This window comes from Pituophis catenifer, unplaced genomic scaffold, assembly GCF_029215685.1.
Source record: "Pituophis catenifer annectens isolate HBS135680 unplaced genomic scaffold, rPitCat1.0.hap2 SCAF_2, whole genome shotgun sequence".
Classification (NCBI taxonomy): domain Eukaryota; kingdom Metazoa; phylum Chordata; class Lepidosauria; order Squamata; family Colubridae; genus Pituophis; species Pituophis catenifer.
In genome coordinates this window covers 43,396,209-43,415,890 of record NW_027256882.1, presented here as the reverse complement: position 1 = coordinate 43,415,890, position 19,682 = coordinate 43,396,209, and the positions used below count along the sequence as shown (strand labels likewise).

General features: G+C 44.1%; 1 protein-coding gene across 3 annotated transcripts in view; it reads right to left on the bottom strand.

Moving 5' to 3' along the window:
- Window positions 1–19,682, bottom strand: part of MTMR14 (myotubularin related protein 14) — a 121,290-nt gene that overhangs the window by 77,127 nt on the left and 24,481 nt on the right. For all 3 annotated transcript variants that reach the window (XM_070936758.1, XM_070936759.1, XM_070936760.1), the window contains exons 3-9: window positions 17,659–17,767; window positions 15,282–15,357; window positions 13,980–14,040; window positions 11,554–11,676; window positions 10,729–10,802; window positions 5,572–5,642; window positions 3,162–3,236 (exon numbers count right to left, since the gene is read on the bottom strand). In XM_070936758.1, the coding sequence (XP_070792859.1) occupies window positions 3,162–3,236; window positions 5,572–5,642; window positions 10,729–10,802; window positions 11,554–11,676; window positions 13,980–14,040; window positions 15,282–15,357; window positions 17,659–17,767 (589 nt within the window). The remainder of the gene's footprint in view (window positions 1–3,161; window positions 3,237–5,571; window positions 5,643–10,728; window positions 10,803–11,553; window positions 11,677–13,979; window positions 14,041–15,281; window positions 15,358–17,658; window positions 17,768–19,682) is intronic.

Sequence of the window (19,682 nt, the reverse complement as noted above, 5' to 3'; positions counted from 1 at the left end):
TTCCAGGGAGAAGATAAAGGATGGGGAAGTGCTCTCCGTCCAGATATGGATTAACTATACATCTCTGCAACCCTCACTATACAGGTAGTACTCAACCTACAGCTGGTCACTTAACGACTTGTTCAGATTAAACAACAGTCTGTAAAGAATCCCTGGTCATCCTAAATGGTCACCTTTATGACTAGTCATGGCATTCTGTCGCCACATGATTCTTAATGATTTTTTTGGGGGGGGGGGGGCTGGTTTCTGGCAAAAAAGATCCACTTTTTTTTTTTTTTTGCTTTAATTTATATGCCGCCCTTCTCCGGAAACTCAGGGTGGCTTACTTGAATGCATTCATACTTATGATTGTTGTATTCACTTAACAACTGTGGATTCATCTAACGGCCATAACATTCACTTAATAATTACCACAAAAATGGTCATAAAATAACATCTGGTCATGTGGCATCTCGACTTATGACCATAAAGACTTATGACCTCATTGTGGTCATCAAGTCAAGGACTACCTACCGTATTTTTCGGAGAAGCACCTTTTTCCCCCCTAAAAGGGGGTGAAAATTTAGGTGCATCTTATACACTGAATGTAGCCCCGCCCACCCACTGGCCCCCACCCTTTGGCCTCTGCCTCGCAGCAGTTACCTCCTTGCAAGCAAACAGCAAGAAAAAGCAGCTCCTTTCAGTTTCAGCACAGCCTAATTAGCACAAGTTGATTGGATCGGCCTCCCAACTCTCAGCTGATTTGCTCTCAGCTGTTTTGCGCAGGGCTCTGCTGCTTGCTGCAAAGAGGTAAATTGCTAGAGCAGATTTTTTTTCCCCTTGTGCTAATCAAGCTATGCTGAATCAAGCTATGCTGAAAACGAAAATGAAAGTAAAGCAGGCTGTTTGCTGTAACGAGGCAAAATTGCTCAGAGGCAGAGGGAGATTTCTTTTCCTTCTTTTTCTCACCAAAAAAGATAGGTGCGTCTTATACTCCGGCGCGTCTTAGACTCTGAAAAATACAGTATATTTACTGATCCCCTTAGGAACTGCAATTAAGCAACTCATGGAATTGTCACATTCTTCCTCTCTCAGTTAGACAGGCAATTCTTCCCATCCGTCTCAAACTAGGTATGTCTCATTTTACAAGCAGTGTTTTCATCTCAATCCAGACAGGAACCAAAACGAACTGTAAATCCACAAGCCGGTTTAATTTTGCTGTGGTTATATTTTCTAGTATCTTGTATCACTGATGGAATTTTCTATTAGTTTGATGTATTTTAATGGTCAATATTTTTTGTAAAGAAAACCTTGCAAGGTACTTGTGGATATATTTCTAAAAACACGAGATGCAACTGCAATAATAAATTGCCACCCTCATTTAAGAAAAGCATATATGTACATTTGACATATATCACTGACTAACAGGTATAGGAGATATGATGATGATGATAATTTCTGTCGTGACACTGCCTTATGTTTATCAGTTTATACAGCCACTCATGTTGCAATTGCAATTCTGGGTGGCAAGCACCAGATTTAAAAACTAACAGAACAAGATTAAGAACATACAACAATGATGACAAATAATAGAACGGCACAGGAGGGTAATGAACTCAAATCTTGGTAGTACAGTGCCTTGGTAGTACAGTGGTTTAATGCACCCTGTTATTAACACAGCTGCCTGCAATTTCTGCAGGTTCGAATCTTACCAGGCTCAAGGTTGACTCAGCCTTCCATCCTTTCTAAGGTAGGTGAAATGAGGACCCAGATTGTGGGAGCAATAAGCTGCCTTTGTATAAATATACAAAAGTATGAAGGCTATTGCTTAACGCATTGTAAGCCGCCCTGAGTCTCCGGAGAAGGGCGGCATATAAATCAAATCAAAAAAAAAAAAAAAATCTCAAAGCCCAAATAGGTCCATAAAACATACAATGATGGTCTCATCCAATCTACATCTAGGTTTTCAAGGATTCATGAAATGCCAGCAGAGTTGGGGCGAGGAGAATCCAGGGATGTGTGTGTGTGTTTGTGTATTGTTTGTGTATTGTTCCAAAGGACAGGTGTCACAAAACAGTAGGCTCTTTTCTTACATCCCAGATCACACCAGTTCATAGATGAGATCTGAAACATGCCTACCCTGCTGAATCTAATGGGTCAGACTGAAACAATGAGTCAAGGACAGTCTTGCAAATAACAGCCCCGTGTAATTAAGTAGGCAGCCATACATATTTTCACAATCAATCCGCACCCAGAATTACACCTGGAAGCCCGCAGGCAGCCAATGCAGCTGATAGAGCAGCGATGTAGCATGGGCATACCAAGGTTTGCCCATAACTACCCATGCCATCACATTCTGGACCAACTGCAGATTCCCATGTAGTCTTCAAGGGTAGCCCCATGTAGCCCACATTGCAATAATCCATGTGGGAGGTGACCAAAGCAGGAGTGATCAAGTGCAAGGCCTCCCCGATCTAGGAAAGGGCACAACTGACACGTAAGATGCAATCTATGCAAAAGCTCTCCTGGCTATAACTGCCATCTGCTGTTCCTCATACAGGAGTTATACGATCAGGAGGCCCCTCAAGATTATGGACCAGTCTTGTCTGGAGCAGTGAGAGAAGGAAAATCTTTAGATATAAGCATTCAGCTGACCGTTGCTGAGATCCACCAAGAACCTTATGTGGAATCACTTGGAAATTTAACAAATCATTCTTTTTACCCAATATACTGCTTGGCATAGTAAATAACTGGAAAGAATGTGGAGATTCTATAAAAGAACGTATTCAGACTAAGCTTCTCGACTAAGAAACTCCTGGAGAACCCCCCCCCCAAATAAATTGTTTTCAGATTCAGAGAGAACAAGAAAGATATAACAGAACGAATGGCTAAGGCTTTACAAAGCTGTCTGGAAAAACTAAGAAGGAGACATGAACTCATACATTTGATTTGTTTATTAAACTTATATGCCACCCATGTTGCTATCTAGAGCGACTCAAATTTCGGATGCTGTGACTCAAGCATTAATTCAGGCAGCCCCTCCAATACTTTCATGTACGATGAATCCTGGATCAAATGACTGCAAGGCAGAAGTCACCGCAAACTCCAATCCAAGAAACAGCCCTACAGTTTGCCCCTGCAAGAAAGCGAGTTTCATAAAGTCGCCCCTTTTTCCTTCTTACCTGATATTCACTCCAATCGATGTTCAAAGGCTTGGTAAGGGAGATTGGGATACTTAAGGGAGCATCTACATAATCCTGCAAACAAATGGGAATATTCATTCATTCATTCATTGAGTGGTGTGACAAAGCTAGGTTTGGAAAATATTAGAAAAAAGGAGAGTATAATTTGCTTTTGTATTACCCTTGCAATACAAAATTATATACCAGTCAGGGAAATCCAACTCTTTCAGTCAAGATCTACGCATATTTTACGGCAAAGATTTGCTAGAAAACCTCCTCCCAAGTCCTTGGAATCTTAGTTTCTTATCTTAGAATCTTATTACAGGTGGAGACGAAACAGCATACAGGGGGGAGGTTCAAAGACTTTCCACATGGTGCTTAAAAAACAACCTGCACCTGAACATCAGCAAGACCAAGGAGATGGTGTTGGACTTCTGGAGGAAGAGAGAGGAACCTGCCCCTCTCTCTTTACATTGAGGGGAGCTATATAGAAAGAGTTTCCTCCTTTAAATTCCTGGGAGTCCATCTCAGTGAAGACCTCACCTGGAAAAACAACACGATCCAGGTGGTCAGGAAGGCCCAACAGAGACTTCATTTCCTTAGGGTCTTGCGTAAAAACAGGGTGGAACAACAATTGATGACCTCCTTTTACCGGTCCACAATAGAAAGCGTCCTTACTTATTGCATCACGGTATGGCATGCCGGTCTGACAGCCGTGGATAGAAAAACATTACAGAGAGTGATGAGTACAGCACAAAACGTCGTGGGCTGTCCCCTGATACCACTAGATGAGATCACTAGGGCTCGCTGCCTTAGAAGAGTGAGGAAAATTCTCAGGGACGACTCTCACCCTGGTCACCACTTCTTTAACCTCCTACCATCGGGAAGGAGATATAGAAGTATAGCCAGCCGTACAAGCAGGCTGAAGAACCGTTTTTATCCGTGGCCTGTCAGACTCCTGAATGAGAAATAACTACGTAGTACGATGGACTTGCAGGGCCGGCGCAATGTGTAACATGTTCACACTGGTGAAATAGGACTGGGTGTTTTGTTAATATGATTTATTGGGTTCGGGATTTTCTGTCTTCACTGTGAGTTGTATTGTGTTGGGGGGGTGCACTGAGAGAGCTCAACCAATCTCATTGCACATATGTTGTGCACTGACAATAAAGATTTGAATTTGAATTTAATTCTGCCTTAGCATAGCAGAACGATGATAGACTTGGGGTGCCAACGCCCATGTTCTTCAGTGGCTAAGTTATCTTCCGTTCTCCCCAGGGGTTCTTCTTGGCACTGATTGTTCTGATCACCTAAACAAGGGACGGCCATCCAACCATGTCTTGCATGCCCTGCTGGTTTTGACAGAAACAATGCTTTGCCTGTGCTATGATTCTTACTTGCAAGCAATGATATTGCCCACTTGTCTCCTTCCTAGGCAAGGAGAAATCCTATTGGTGCTTATGGCTTCAAAAGAGTTTCTCAATGGGAAAGGCTTGATGATGATGATGATGATGGAGGAGGAGGAGGAGGAGAACGAAGCAGCAGGAAAAGGCTGAAAGCATCTAGTCTTGCGCTGGCAGAAAACACAGGAGCGGGGTAGGAAGCAACGAGGCTAAACGGAATTGCATTTTGTGTATTTTTTGAGAGGCTAAGGATTGTATGGGAGGGGTCATGATGCAAAACTAGTGGTGCTGCACGAGAGACTGGACAGTCACTTGTCTGAAATGGTACAGGGTCTCCTGCTTCAGCAGGGGGCTGGACTAAAAGACCTCCAAGTTCCCTTCCAGCTCTATGGTGATTAAGGATGAGATTTCAGGGTTATTTCACGCTTGGGAAGGATGGGGTTTAAACACCTCAAGTCTGTTCTAAAGATTCCATTTGATTCTTACGACATATTTCAAAACTCTGGGAATGGATGTTATTTTTAGTAGTTGTATCAAAAACAGCCAACATCTCAGAAGAGATGTCCAGACGTAGCCCATATAGGCGCAGGTGAAAACCTTCTAGAGCAGGGGTCTCCAACCTTGGCAACTTTAAGACTTGTGGACTTCAGCTCCCAGAATTCCTCAGCCAGCTTTGCTGGCTGAGGAATTCTGGGAGCTGAAGTCCACATGTCTTGAAGTTGCCAAGGTTGGAGACCCCTGTTCTAGATGCCTCTTGGGTTCACGTGGGGCTAATCTTATATTAGACAGAGCAACTGGGTCAATTCAGGTGACAAATGCAGAGTTTTCCTATCCACCTAAGCTAACATCAACACGTCGCTGGCCTGGTCACAGTTCCTTGGCTGGTTGTTTTCTTCCAACAAGGCAGGGATGGTTGATTACAAGCTGAGACAAGCCAAAGTGTTCTTACGGAGTCCTAATTTAGATACATCCCATTCAAACAGCATTTGGGCGAGCCTGGCCCATACCTGCTTCCAGTTGAAAACCAGTCCTTCTGCTGCGTAATCACGTTCCTTGTACTCCTTGAAAAATTCACAGCCTGTGCAAGAAGGAAAAAAAAGGGGGATGGGGAGAAAGGAAAAAATGGAAGGAATGTAAGCTGAGGTAAAGAAGCTCTTCTTAAGGAATCACAGATCCCAGAATAAACAGTGTTAGAGCCACAGCTTGACTCTTATTAGGTGTTTAGAGCAGTGCTTTTCAAACTTGGCAACTTTAAGATGTGCGCACTACAACTCCCAAAATTCCTCTGCCAGCATGCTGACTGTGGATTAATGGCTTCAGCAGGCCGTATCCGGCCTGTGGGCCATAGTTTGAGGACCCCTGTGTTAGAACAACAATCAGCCCAACTTCTTGCAGCAAGACAAGGAAAGCAAGCCGTGATGAACAATTCTCAGCTGGAATCCAACATCGCTGGTAAGCAGGTGCCTGAGCTAGCCTAAAGCTTCAGGAGCTTATTTTCAACTTTGCCTCCATAGCTGATGTCAGAGATCAACTGGCCGTACTCCAGCTATTAATCCCCCTTGAAGTTGGTACTCTGGAGTTCTGACATAGAGCCGATTGCCCAGAGAGGCTAAAGATTGTGGCTACAACCAATAGCAGAAGATGGCCACTTAGCTGGGAATGTATAGAAGTTCTGGGGCTATGACAGATTCTGTACCCCTGCTCTAAATCATACGCTCCTAGACTGTTTTATTAAACTGCTACATAGGATTCAAGAGCCTTGGTAGTACAGTGGTCTAAAGCACCCTGTTATTAAGACCAGCTGCCTGCAATTACTGCAGGTTCGAATCTCTCCAAGGCTCAAGGTTGACTCAGCCTTCCATCCTTTCTAAGGTAGGTGAAATGAGGACCCAGTTTGTGGGGGCAATAAGCTGACTTTGTATAAATATACAAAAGTATGAAGGCTATTGCTTAACGCATTGTAAGCCGCCCTGAGTCTCCGGAGAAGGGCGGCATATAAATCAAATTAAAAAAAAAAAAGGTACAATATAGGTAGTCCTCAATTTGTGACCCCCCCAATCTACTTCCAGAATTCTGACATTTGCGCGCACACCGCCCCCCTGTGATCACGTAACCATATTTCAGGTACTCGTTATGGCTGGCAGCAGCGGTCCACAGTCACATGACCACAATCTATGACCCCCGTTTCCACCTTAAAAATATCCATAGGAACACACGGATTCATTTAACAACCATGATGTTTGCTTAACAACTGTTGTAAAATCAGGTCTGGTCACACGGGTGCCTCAATTTATGACCATCATGACTTACAATGGAAATTCTAGATCCTATTATGAACGTAACTCGAGGACTATCTCTAATGCTTCTGAACAGGGAAGCATAAGCACAGTGTGTGTTGGTTTTCTGCCCTAATGCTGAGCAAGTTACATTGCAACATAGAAGAGAGATATAAAGTCAGATGCGACAATGGACAGGTGGACCTAGGAAGAAACAGGTTTGGATTATATAAAATGCAAAAGTTTATAGAATTGTGCCATTCTGATTCTTTCTCATAGATGCAAAGACACAGGTAGTGCCTAAATGGATTCAGAGAGAGAGAGAGAGAGAGAGAGAGAGAGAGAGAGAGAGAGGAAAAAATGTCATTAAAAAAAAAACACCCAACCCTCCAACCTAGTTACTTGGTAATTTCAAAACTGTGCTCTGGAAGGGAACTTCATCCACGGCTTGATGTAACTTTAATTGGAATATTCCCTCTGTGGGCTCTCATCCATTAAAAGACAACGAGTGTTTTATGTGCTCATTTTTCTCATGTGACACCTCCCAAGGAACATCTCATAATGCATAAGGACTTTCCAGGTCACTATTTCTTAGCCAGAATTTCCTGGCAGTGCTTAGCTCCTCGGACTGTGATTCACTGCAGCGAGATCAGCTTCGGGAAGAGCCAAGAGGAAAGGGAAACCCATTTTCAGCATTGCGCTGAGAAGCCAAACTAAATCCTCCGGTTGTATATTATCCTTGCCCGCTACACCAATTTTCAACCTTATTACTTTTTAATGAGATGTTGAACAGGCTTCCGAAAGCGACGGGGCGGAAAAGGCAAACCACACCCCACATCTGAAATAAATATTATCCGGACACAATGATTCACCTTATCTTTTGATGGAGGAATCTTTCATTTGGGTGGAAGAACCGCTTTCAGAAACAAACAAAAAGAACTCTTCAACCAGGTAAAAAGTTGCAACTAATGTTCCCTATGAACAGTGGATAAGTTGCAGTTGTTAAATTAAGTTATATGAAAGCCGGCCCCAGGGGAGGGGGGGGGCTTTCGGCTGGTCACTCTATCTCAGGCCAGCTAACCTCACAGGGTTGCTGTGGGGAAAATAGGAGGAAGAAAGAATATGTTTGCTGCCTTGTGTTAAACCAACGGCCCTCAACCTTTTGGGCACCAGGGAAGGGTTCCATGGAGAGAAGTTTTTCCACGGACCCGCAGAAGTGTGGTTTCGCGTGCTGCCTGCATATCAGAGAGAGGGCTCGCTTGTTTGCATGGCCCAGTTTCTGGCACCCTGGTCTAGGTGGCATCTGGCTCAAGAGTAATAACTGCAAGAGGGATCTTGGAGTCCTAGGGGACAATCATTTAAATATGAACCAGCAGTATGGCAGCAGCCAAAAACGCCAATGCTGTTCTGACCTAGGCTTCCCCAGCAGCACGAAGCCGAGTCCTCGTCCCGATAAACCCTTTTATTTAATTTACAGTGAATTCCTCTCTGGCAAAGTCTTTCCTCTCCCACAGTCTTTCAAGATAGTTCACAATTAATGACCTTTATCAGGCTTGGAGAGTGGCCAGGCTGATATCTTTCAGACACCACTGTTGTGGCTCCGTTGCCTGAGCCTGGGCTATCGACAGATGCAGACTCTGAGAGTGAGGGGGAGGAGTTGGCAAGGCCTCCCTCTCCAGGACCCTCCTCTCTGGCAATGCCTCCGGAGGACACCAAAGGCCAAACAATAGGTTCAGAGCCAAGCACGTCCCCGCAGCCACAGGTGGACAGCGACGAGGAAGATAAGTGCTGGCTGGACCCTCGACAGAGGCGCAGGGAGAAGCGTGCGCAGCAGAGGGGAAGGCGTGCCAGAGGTCACTGGACCACACCCCACAGGGTATAAATGTGGGTGTGGTGGCCGGTTCAGTTTGTGACGACCAAAAACTGGAAATACTCCATGATCTCTGCGTTACTGGACTTTGCCTGCTTTATCGGACTGTATTTGGACTAATCCTTGTATTATTGACACTCTGCCTGTTTTATCGGAATGCTGCAATCTAATCTGTGTTTTGTGTGAGTAAAGTCTGAATTGGCAGCTAGCCACTGGGTTGCTGCCAGCTTTATCATTAAAGAGTTTTGTCGTGTGGCTTATTAACTCCGGGTCGTCTGTGGGTGTGTGTGCGTGGTACGGGGACAGAACAGCCACACTGTAACCGACAATACTTGGCAAGAATGGAGGAACAGATCTTCACCCAAATGAACTAATTGTCTCCTGCAAACTTCCCTCCCCTTCACTCCTCTTTATTCCCTATGGGAGGGGCCATTCACCCTCCACCTGTGGCTTTACTCCTGAGTTGACCCTTGCTCCTTAGCTATTCCCTTCTCCTGGCAGCTCTGCGAATGCGCACACTGGGAACAGGATCCAGCTGTTCTTCTGCCCCACTGATGTCTGACCCGGAAGGCAGCTGACATCTGTCAGACGGCCCTGGCCCATCTCTGCCTCCGATGCAGAGCACTCATCAGAGCCTTCCCCAGACTCCAGGACTGGTCTCCCCAACCTCCTCACTGTCCGAATCTGCTGCCAGATCCGCTGGCCGCTGGCGGGCCACAACAAATGCAATCCTAGGATGCATTAACAGAGGGATAGAATCAAGATCACGTGAAGTGTTAATACCGCTTTATAATGCCTTGGTAAGGCCACACTGGGGAATACTGCAACGAGTTTTGGTCATCACGATGTAAAAAAAAAGGTGTTGAGACTCTGGAAAGAGCACAGAGCAGAGCAACAAAGATGATTAGAGGGCTGGCGGCTAAACATGTGAAGAAAGGTTGGAGGAATTGAGTATGTATAGTCTGGTGAAAAGAAGGACTAGGAAGTGACATAATAGCAGTGTTCCAATATCTAAGGCAGTAGCCCCCAAACTTCTGGGCATCAGGGATTGGTTCTGTGAAAAGAGGTTTTTCTGCAGACCAGAGGGGGCATGGTTTCGTGTTCTGCCAGCATCCCGCGAATGTGGCTTTGCTTGTTTGTGTGGCCCAGTTTCTGGCATGATGCAGACTGGTGCTGGTCCATGGAATAGGAATAGGATAGGAATAGAATAGAACTCTTTATTGGCCAAGTGTGATTGGACACACAAGGAATTTGTCTTGGTGCATACGCTCTCAGCGTACATAAAAGAAAAGATACATTCGTCAAGAATCATAAGGTACAACACTTAGTGATAGTCATAGGGAACAAATAAGCAATCAAATCATATTAGGAAACAGTCAATATAAATCTTAAAGATATCAGCAACAAGGTTACAATGGACTGGGAGTTAAACAATATAGGTGGGACTAAAAAAAACTAAAAAAAAAAAAAGCCTGAAATATAGTTTCACATGAAGATTAAAAACTATATAGGTAGTCTTCAACTTACAACAGTTGTCTTAGTGACCATTCAAAGTTACAGCGGCACTGAAAAAAGTGACTTATGATGGATTTTCAGAGTTACGACCTTTGCAGCATCCCCATAATCACGTGATCAAAATTCAGATGTTTGGCAACTGGTTCATATTTATGACTCATGTGATCCCCTTTTGTGGCCTTCTGACAAGCAAAGCCAATGGGGAAGCCAGATTCACTTAACAACCGGCTTACTAACTCATCAACTGCAGTGATTCACTTAACAACTGGGGCAAGAAAGGTCGTAAAATGGGGGGCGAAACTCACTTAACAGATGTCTCACTTAACAAGAGAAATTTTGGGCTCAATCGTGGTCGTAAATCAAGGACTACCTGTACAGCAGTTAGCATCTTCTAGTCTTTCGCCTTGAGTCTCTGAAGTATCTTCTATTCCCAATTTATTTAACAAGTACCAAAGTCAATTATTTTGCTACTGCCGAAGTTTTAATATACTGCTTCAACCTACCTGGGTAGGGGATGGAAAGGAGAGTGAAGTCAGCATAGCGCTGTGCTTTATCCACTTTCTCAGAAGACGTCACACTGAAAGAGACAAGGAAACGCACTGTGTGGGGGTGAAATTCTTTGGCAATATTTAGCAAAAGCGCGTTAATATTATGGAGCCACTTCACCACACCTAGAAATTCTGGGTCTATCTTCTTTTATACATTTGCGAAGCTTAACTACATTTTCTGGCTCTCAACAATTAAGGCTGTAAGACATTGTCTGTGGTCAGTTCTCGCTCTCAACCCTCTAAATAAATGGGGCTTTTATTTCTGTGAGATATGGATAACAAGAAGAAGATATCGTCATCTAGGAACCTTGCATTGTTTTATTTTTCCCCCCACCCCCACCTCCATAGACTTCAGGGAAGCAATCAGGATGACTTCCTCCCTTTTATCCTCACAAATGAGATAGTCAACAGCACTTTACCCACAGTCATCAAATGAGGACAATTTGTGGTAGAATAAGAATTTAACAGAATAACAGAATTGAAGACCTGGAGGTCTTCTAACCCAACCCTCTGCTCAAGCATGAAACCCGATACCACTGCAGACAAATGACTGGCCAACCTCTTTGAATCTAGTTATCACTGAGACCGAAGCCCAGCTCTAAGTTGTGAATGAAGAGATCGGTCAACCATTTGTCAGAATAGATACAGGATTTCCTGCTTGAGCAGGAGGTTGGATTAGAAGTCCCTTCCAACTCAGTCATTCTTAGCATTCTTCAGCTGGAAGAATGTGGCTCAAGATTCCCCTGATGCATCTGGAGTACATCCTGCACAGGTGCTTACTTCAATCCAAACTTCACTTTCTTGTTCTCCACCATCAGGTCACAGATGTACGCAACTGACAGATACCGCAAGAGCTTGATGTCGTGACCTCGGACTTTGTCAAAGAGTTGTGAGTCTGCATTTCTGAAATGAATCAGCAAAATGAGGCTTAGCATTCCATATTACGGGAGATCAGAAGATTCTAGGAAGCCTTACATGCCAGAACATCCATGAAGTATTAGCACCGCTTTATAAAGCCTTGGTAAAACAACGCCTGGAATACTGCATTCACTTTTAATTACCACATTACAAAAAAGATGGATAAAGTGCAAAGAAGAGCAACAAAGTCGATTAAAGGCCTGGAGGCTAAAACATATGAAGAATGGCTGGAGGATTTGGGTTTGGCTAGTCTAGAGAAAAGAAGGACTAGGGGGGACATGATAGCAGTATTCCGGTATTTGAGAGGCTGCCACAAAGAAGAGGGGGTCAAGTTATTTTCCAAAGCACCAGAAAGCAGGACAAGAAACGATGGATGGAAACTAATCAAGGAGAGAAGCAACCTGGAATTGAGGAGAAACTTCCTAACAGTGAGAACTATTAACTAGTGGAACAGCTTTGCCTTCAGAAGTTGTGGGTGCTTCATCACTGGAGGTTTTTAAGAAGAGACTGGACAGTCACTTGTCTGAAATGGTATAGAACAGTGTTGGCGAACCTTTTCGGCACCGAGTGCCGAAACGGGAGCATGCGCACGCCCGTGCTGGAAACTGGAAGAGCAGCCACCCAATCTGCATGCGTGCACTGGGAAGATGATCTTCCGGTTTCCAGCACGCGCATGCACGCTGGCCAGCTGGTCTTCGGGTGCGCATGCGCGTGCTGGAAACCAGAAACCAGAAGATTATCTTCCCGGCACGCGCATGCGCACCGGGTGGCTGCTCTTCCAGTTTCCGGTGCTCCTGCGCGCATAAAGACCAGCTGGCTGGCATGCCAGAACCCGGAAGAGCAACAGGCGACAGCTCGTGTGCCTGGAGATAACTCTGTGTGCCACTTCCGGCACGTATGGCACAGGTTCGCCACCACGGGTATATAATCTCCTGCTTGAACAGGGGGCTGGACGGGAAGACCTCCACAAGATTCAATTCTGAAAATCCCATTCATTTCAAGATGGGTTTTTTTGCAAGGGAGGTGCCCCAAGAGACGGCATCTAGCTCAGGACTAAAGCATTTGAAGCCTTCCATGTCAATGGGTTAAAATAAGGGGTAGGGAGAAAGACAATGCTAACTAACATAATAAATCTGGACGATTTGATTGGTTTGGAGACATACAACGGCTCCCCAATTCACCTCTCAAACTGGAGGATTATTGTCCCAGTAGTTGGGAAGTCCAAAAAAAGCTCTTCAGCCCCTTCAAAGAAATCAACCTCTACAGCAGGGGTCTCCAACCTTGGCAACTTTAAGACTTGTGGACTTAAACTCCCAGCAAAGCTGGCTGAGGAACTCTGGGAGTTGAAGTCCACAAGTCTTAAAGTTGCCAAGGTTGGAGAGCCCTGCTCTACAGAATCAGATTGAAAGGAAAGCCAAGCTACATAAACTATTAAGTGATGTTAATCACCCCAGCCATGCTGGCTGGGGAATTTTGGGAGTTGAAGTCCAGAAAAGTTGCCAAGGTTGAGCACCCCTGGTCTACAGAGAAGAATTTTAAGTGCTTAATCTACATTTGTGATCTAACATAACAATACTTTATGGATTGTGCAAAACACTTTATTGTTGACTGAGAAATTTTAGGTTTTTTTGAGATTTCAGTGCAATTTCAAATTTATCATTTTTTAAAAAAAAAATCTGCCATAAACTACCTTGAGTATCTTCAAGAGCTTCTTTTGAAGTAAAAATAAAATAGAATTTTAAAAATCTGCCATAAACTACTTTGAGAATCTTCAAGGACACCTTTTGAAGTTAAAATAAAATAGACATTAAATAAAATTCTCAGCAATGCTGTTAAGACTTTCATCCTATGGTCTACAGAGCCTTGGCTCTACTTATCTCTCCTGATAGCCCCTAATTTTATTTATTGATCACATTTTTTTGAACTGCTCATCTCCCTCACAGAGGGAGGCCCAATAAAATACTTATATAACCAGTTATATAACTTATATAACAGGACAATGGCTATTGCTTCAACTACCAACTTCTGAAGTCCTAGGGATGTTTTTAATTGTTTTGCACTGGCACAACAGAGATTCAGGAGACATAACCATTAATTACTGCCCCTACTATTCCAGGCTAGCAAAGAAACTTTTTGATGAGTTTGAGTTGGAGAGAGAGGGGGAGGGAGGGAGGGAGGGGGGGAGAGAGAGAGAGAGAGAGAGAGAGAGAGAGAGAGAGAGAGAGAGAGAGATGAGGAAAGAAGTCAGAATCTGATATACAACACATCAGCACAGAAATCAAACACACCTTAAAGCAGAGTCCTCTTCTGACAAGTCGTCCGTATCTGCCCAGGGATCATCTGAACCACCTATAAATAGCCATAAAAAAGGAAGAGAAAAGCAAGTTAGCAGCTGCATCAATGCTTGCGATGAATTATAGCAACTGTGGTTTGGGACTGAGAAAGTTCTTTTTATGATCTAGTACTTTTCCTAGATAGTTTCAGACTTCCCATCAGTTAAGCATATTAAAGAGTCCAAATGGACTTGCTATTGTGAATGAGTCAAGTGAGATCATCAGGGCTATCCCAACGAGCAACGTTTTTGAACCTTAGCAACTTTAAAAAGTCTGGACTTCAACTGCTAAAATTCCTCAGCCAACATCACCGGCAAGGAAATTCTAGGAGTTGAAGTCCAGACCTCTTAAAGTTGTTAAGGCTGAAAAAACACTGCCGTAGAGCAGGGGTCTCCAAACCTGGCAACGTTAAGGCTTGTGGACTTCAACTCCCAGAATTCCCCAGCCAGCATGGTTGGCTGAGGAATTCTGGGAGTTGAAGTCCACAAAGATGCCACGTTTAGAGACCCTTGCCATAGAAGATTCTTATTGGGCAATCCCACGAAGCCAATGAAATAAACTTTGTTGGGTTTTGTTTTTGATGCAAAAGATCACCAAGTTTCCCTTGGTAGCTAAATCTTGGAGTCTCTTTGTGCATCACAGGAACTTGGATTTTTCATCTTGAACTAACCAGCAGTTATTTACATGTAAACATTGCATGCATTAACCTATGATTTGTTTTAACTTAATGCATGCAGAACAGTAAACATTAAACCACATTTTACATGCCACAGGGCCTGGATTTATACATAACACTAACTCCAATCTAGCAACCCATATAGAATATATAGAATATAATTCTTTATTGGCCAAGTATGATTGGACACATAAGGAATTTTTCTTGGTGCATACGCTCTCGGTGTACATAAAAGAAAAGATACAGTCATCAAGAATCATAAGGTACAACACTTAATGATAGTCATAGGGAAACAGTCAATATAAATCTTAAGGATACCAGCAACAAGGTTACAGTCATACAGTCATAAGTGGGAGGAGATGGGTGATAGGAACGATGAGATGATTAATAGTAATGCAGACTTAGTAACTAGTTTGACAGTGTTGAGGGAATTATTTGTTTAGCAGAGTGATGGCGTTTGGAAAAAAAACTGTTCTTGCTTAAAGGAGCAACCCCTACTAATTTCCACAGATGCTCCATTTCTCTTCAAATAGCATTATCACCAGTAAAACTACAACTCCCATAAACCTCCTCTCTCTTACCTGAGAAAATGTAGTTGTATCCTGTTCGCCCATAAAGTTCTCCCCATCCTGCCAGTGTAGCTGATCGGCATATATGCTGGAGAGATAAAGACCAATAACAGTACAAAGATATAGCAACGGACTTTATTCTCTTTCAGGGTTATTGTACTGTCTCAAATCAAAATGGCTTTGCTCTGGAGCCTTCTTGCTAGATGGTTGCAGAGTTTACAACACAGGTTTCATTCCTTACCACAGTAATCCCAGTGCTGAGTTCCCGCACTTCCTTCTCATTCTCCCATGCAATCGGTCTTAGCAGTGCTCTTTTCATGCTTATCAACTCATTATCTTTAATGTAGATGATCTCATTTAAGAAACAGCGGGAATGTTAGGAAAAAGTAGTACTAAAGTTCTTAATTTTATAAGGAGAAGCTACCCTAAAACTATGGTAACTCTATTCAAACAAGTCTCTTGCACTTTAGAAGGATTTTAACCAACTCTGGAGCAATGATAAATAAGATCTCAAGTCTATGGAGATTCTCAGTCATCCAGGACATGGTTGTCCCAAAGGTGATTTTTTTGCAAGAGGCCACTGGACTTTCTGGTTTTTCAGAAAGTTCAGTGGCCTCTTGAAAAAAGCATCTGTGGGATAAGATATCAAGGCATGAGAAGCTAATGGGAAAAGGAGTTTGTCAGATTATTCATGAACTGGCAGAGACATGGTAACAAGGTCAGCCAATGAATAAGCATAGCAACTAAATCAGCCAATTGAGAGCTGAGACAGACTGGAGCCAGGGCATGCCTTAGTCTGCAGCTTCTGAGTCTGTGCAGAGAAACTGAAATCAGAGTGTGAACTTGTCTACTGATCTGAGCTGAAACTGTTGTCTGCTGTTGGTATTGTATATATATTCTTGTATATAAAGAAGTTTCTTATTTAAATCAATCCTGCTGAATCAGTTTACCTCTGTGTGTTTTCTGGATTTGATTTCTGCAACAAACTCTGAGAGAGTTCAAGCTGAGTGGAAGTTTCTAAAGAAGGAGATATAGGTGATCTTCAACTTATGGTCAGTCACTTAAGGATTGTTCACATATACGACGGTCACAAAACTGATGCTTTACAGCCTATAAAGCACTCCCTGGCCATTTAAAATGGTCATGTTGCACTGCTCCCTCCTGGTCACATGAACCCATGTGGGTCTCTCAACTTACAACCATAACAACTTATTTCTGATCCCAATGATATACGTAAGTCGAGGACTACCTTCACTATAAGTACACAAGCAAACAATTCTAGCAAGGAACAAAATGGAACACCACCCGGGGGGGGGGGGGAATCCCCAATGTGGCTACACCAAAAGGTGGTATTTAAAATCTGAGAGCAGAAGAGGAGATACATGGAGGAGAAACGGGAAACAGGCCAGGTCACAAAGGGAGAGTACAGAGCGGAAGCCCAGAACTGCAGGGAGAGTGCCAGGGGAAGGTCCAAGCTCAGAATGAGCTGAGGTTAATTAAGGAAATTATAAATAGAATAGAATAAGAGAGTTGAAAGGGACCTTGGAGGTCTTCTAGTCCAACCCCTTGCTTAGGCAGGAAACCCTACACTACTTCAGAGAAATGGTTATCCAACATCTTCTTAAAATCTTCCAGTGTTGGAGCATTTACAACTTCTGGAGGCAAGTTGTTCCACTGATTCATTGTTCTCACTGTTGGGAAATTTCTCCTTAGTTCTAAGTTGCTTCTCTCCTTGATTAATTTCCACCCATTGTTTCTTGTCCTACCCTCAGGTGCTTTGGAGAATAGCTTGACTCCCTCTTCTTTGTGGCAGCCCCTGAGATATTGGAACACTGCTATCATGTCTCCCCTAGTCCTTCTCTTCATCAAACTAGACATACTCAGTTCCTGCAACCGTTCTTCATATGTTTTAGCCTCCAGACCCCTAATCATCTTTGTTGCTCTTCTCTGCACTCTTTCTAGAGTCTCAACAAAGTCTCAAATAAATATGAAAGGCTTCTTGACAAACATCCAAAGAAAAGAAAGAGGGAAAGAACCAGCTATTCAGTAACGGCAGCAAATGTTAACAGGTAAGGAAAAAGTCTGAGCCACCTGACGTAGGTCTTCTCCAAAAGAACAAAACACCCTGCCCCATCCATCCCCAATAAAACCCCTCCACATATCCCACCACAAAATTGTGACAAGCTGAAGGCTGCAAGCGAGAGAAAGGCCTGTTTCCTCTTCTGCCTCTCTGAGGGCAGCTTCAGGTGGTGAGAAGAAGCAGGAGGGTCTCACACACAGAGAAGGTCCTGGCTAATTTTCAGGCCTCCTAGTTAATCGAGCCAAGGATCCACCTCCCCAAAGACAGAAGCGATGTACGAAAGGTGTTACAGGATACGCACAGCTTTACCTTTCCCTTGTAGAGGATAACGGGGCAGACAAACCGGCCTCTACATCGGGCCATTTTGCTGCGGTGGATCAGGTCTTGCAGCTTGCCAATCTGGACGGTGCTTTCAAACCTGCGGGGAGCAAAGCAGTATCGTTAGTGTTGTACAGGCACCCTTTTGATCGAGGAGGGACGCGTCATGCAGAGGCATGCAAATTCCTACCTGGGCATCTGGTATCAGCCTTCAATAGCTTGGCTGCTTTGATTTGTCCCTTCTGAGGCCAATGGTTTCAGAGAAAGGAGAGGAAGGCTCGCTTTTCAAAACAACCTCCTGCTTTTGCAAACTTTGCGGCCTTAAGAGAGGCAGCCCCGTAAGAAGTGCAGGTGGCATTACAGAAACGTACAAAAGCACACTCTGGTCTCAAAAGGGAAAGACGATATTTTGAAGTTTGGTTTCACATAGCTAGTTTTATTCCCCCCACCCCCAGCTAAAATCCATTCAGAATTAGCTTTTTTTTTTTTTCCCTTTAAATGAAAATGTGTCTATACATTCCTCTGAAAAGATGCCCTTTTTACACAGGCTTTCTTCTGACATGCCTACCTTTGGAACTGCAAACCACGTTACGAAAAATAGGAGAAAAGTAGATTTGGCGATACAAGGATGTTGCTTTTACATTTCTCCGGGTCTTGTCAGAGGGCAGGATAAAAATGGAAAATGACATAAATAATTCTGCTCATCAGGTTCAACAGAGGCGGCCGAATGTTCAGGGCTGTGAATGTTCACAGCTGAGCAAGACGAGGCACCAGGGCCCCCAAATCACTTTTAACCACTTTTAAACCATACCCGTGATGGCAAACCTGTGGCACGCAGAACCCTCTGTGCGGGCATGTCAGCCGTCGCCCCAGCCCAGCTCCACCGTGCATGTGTGTGTGCCTCCCACTGGCTAGCTGGTCTTTGGGTCACTGCTGCGCATGCATGGAGGTGCATGCGGGGGACGCAAATGCACATGCGCAGGGGGCGGGGCGCATGCACAGGGGTTGCAGGTTGGTGCAGGAGGCTTTCCGGGCCCAAAACGAGGCGCGTGCCCTGTTTTGGGCCTGGAAAGCCTCCTGCACCAACCTGGAAGCCAAAACAGGGTGCATGCGTGGGGGGATGTGCGCACATGTGCAGGGGGCCGCATGTGCGGGGTGCTCGCACTGCATTTTGGGGGTTCCGGCACGGGCGCAGGCATTCGCACATATGCGCACTCATTTGGGCACTGGACACCAAAAAGGTTAACCATCACTGAACTATATACCCTGCTGGCTTTTGAAATCATGCTCTTTTCCCTACATCAGTGTTTCCCAAACTTGACCCTTTGAAGATGTATGGACTTCAACTCCCAGAATTCCTCAACCAGGCATACTGGCTGGGGAATTCTGGGAGTTGAAGTCCATGCATCTCAAAATAGCCAAGTTTGGGAAACACTGCCCTACACAAAGGATTGGGGCCCCCCGAAAGGCTGACATCTTCAGCACGGAAGTTTCATGAAGGAAACATGATGTAGGAATGAGTTGCCTGGCGTCAGTTCCCCTTCCATGTTTCAGAAATAAGACGGTGCTTCAAATGCCAAGACAAAATAATATATAGACAGAGGGTTCTTGTGAAAGATGCTCTGCTGTTTTGACCTCTGAGAGATCAGGTTGGGTTTCAGAACTATTCTTGAAAAGAAATTTGTGCAATAATGGTATTAACCTACAGAAGACAGTCTGCTGCCCACGCAGTAAGAGAGATGCAACTCAACTCTTTCCAGCTGCTGATTAGGAAATTAGCAGCTGTTCTTCTCTTCTACAGTAAAATAAAAAAAGCACAACATCACATCCGCGTCTGTCACTGCCATAGAGTGGCACAGTATACACAGACGTTCTCGTTTCCTGACTGATCAGCTTTTAAAGGATTGCTCTTTGCATGTTTAAGAGGGTGGATGTCTAACTAGGAAAACTGGAAATTTCTCTTCAAAATTATCAATGATTCTTCAAAGTGAAAAGCCTGACACAGAAACGAAACC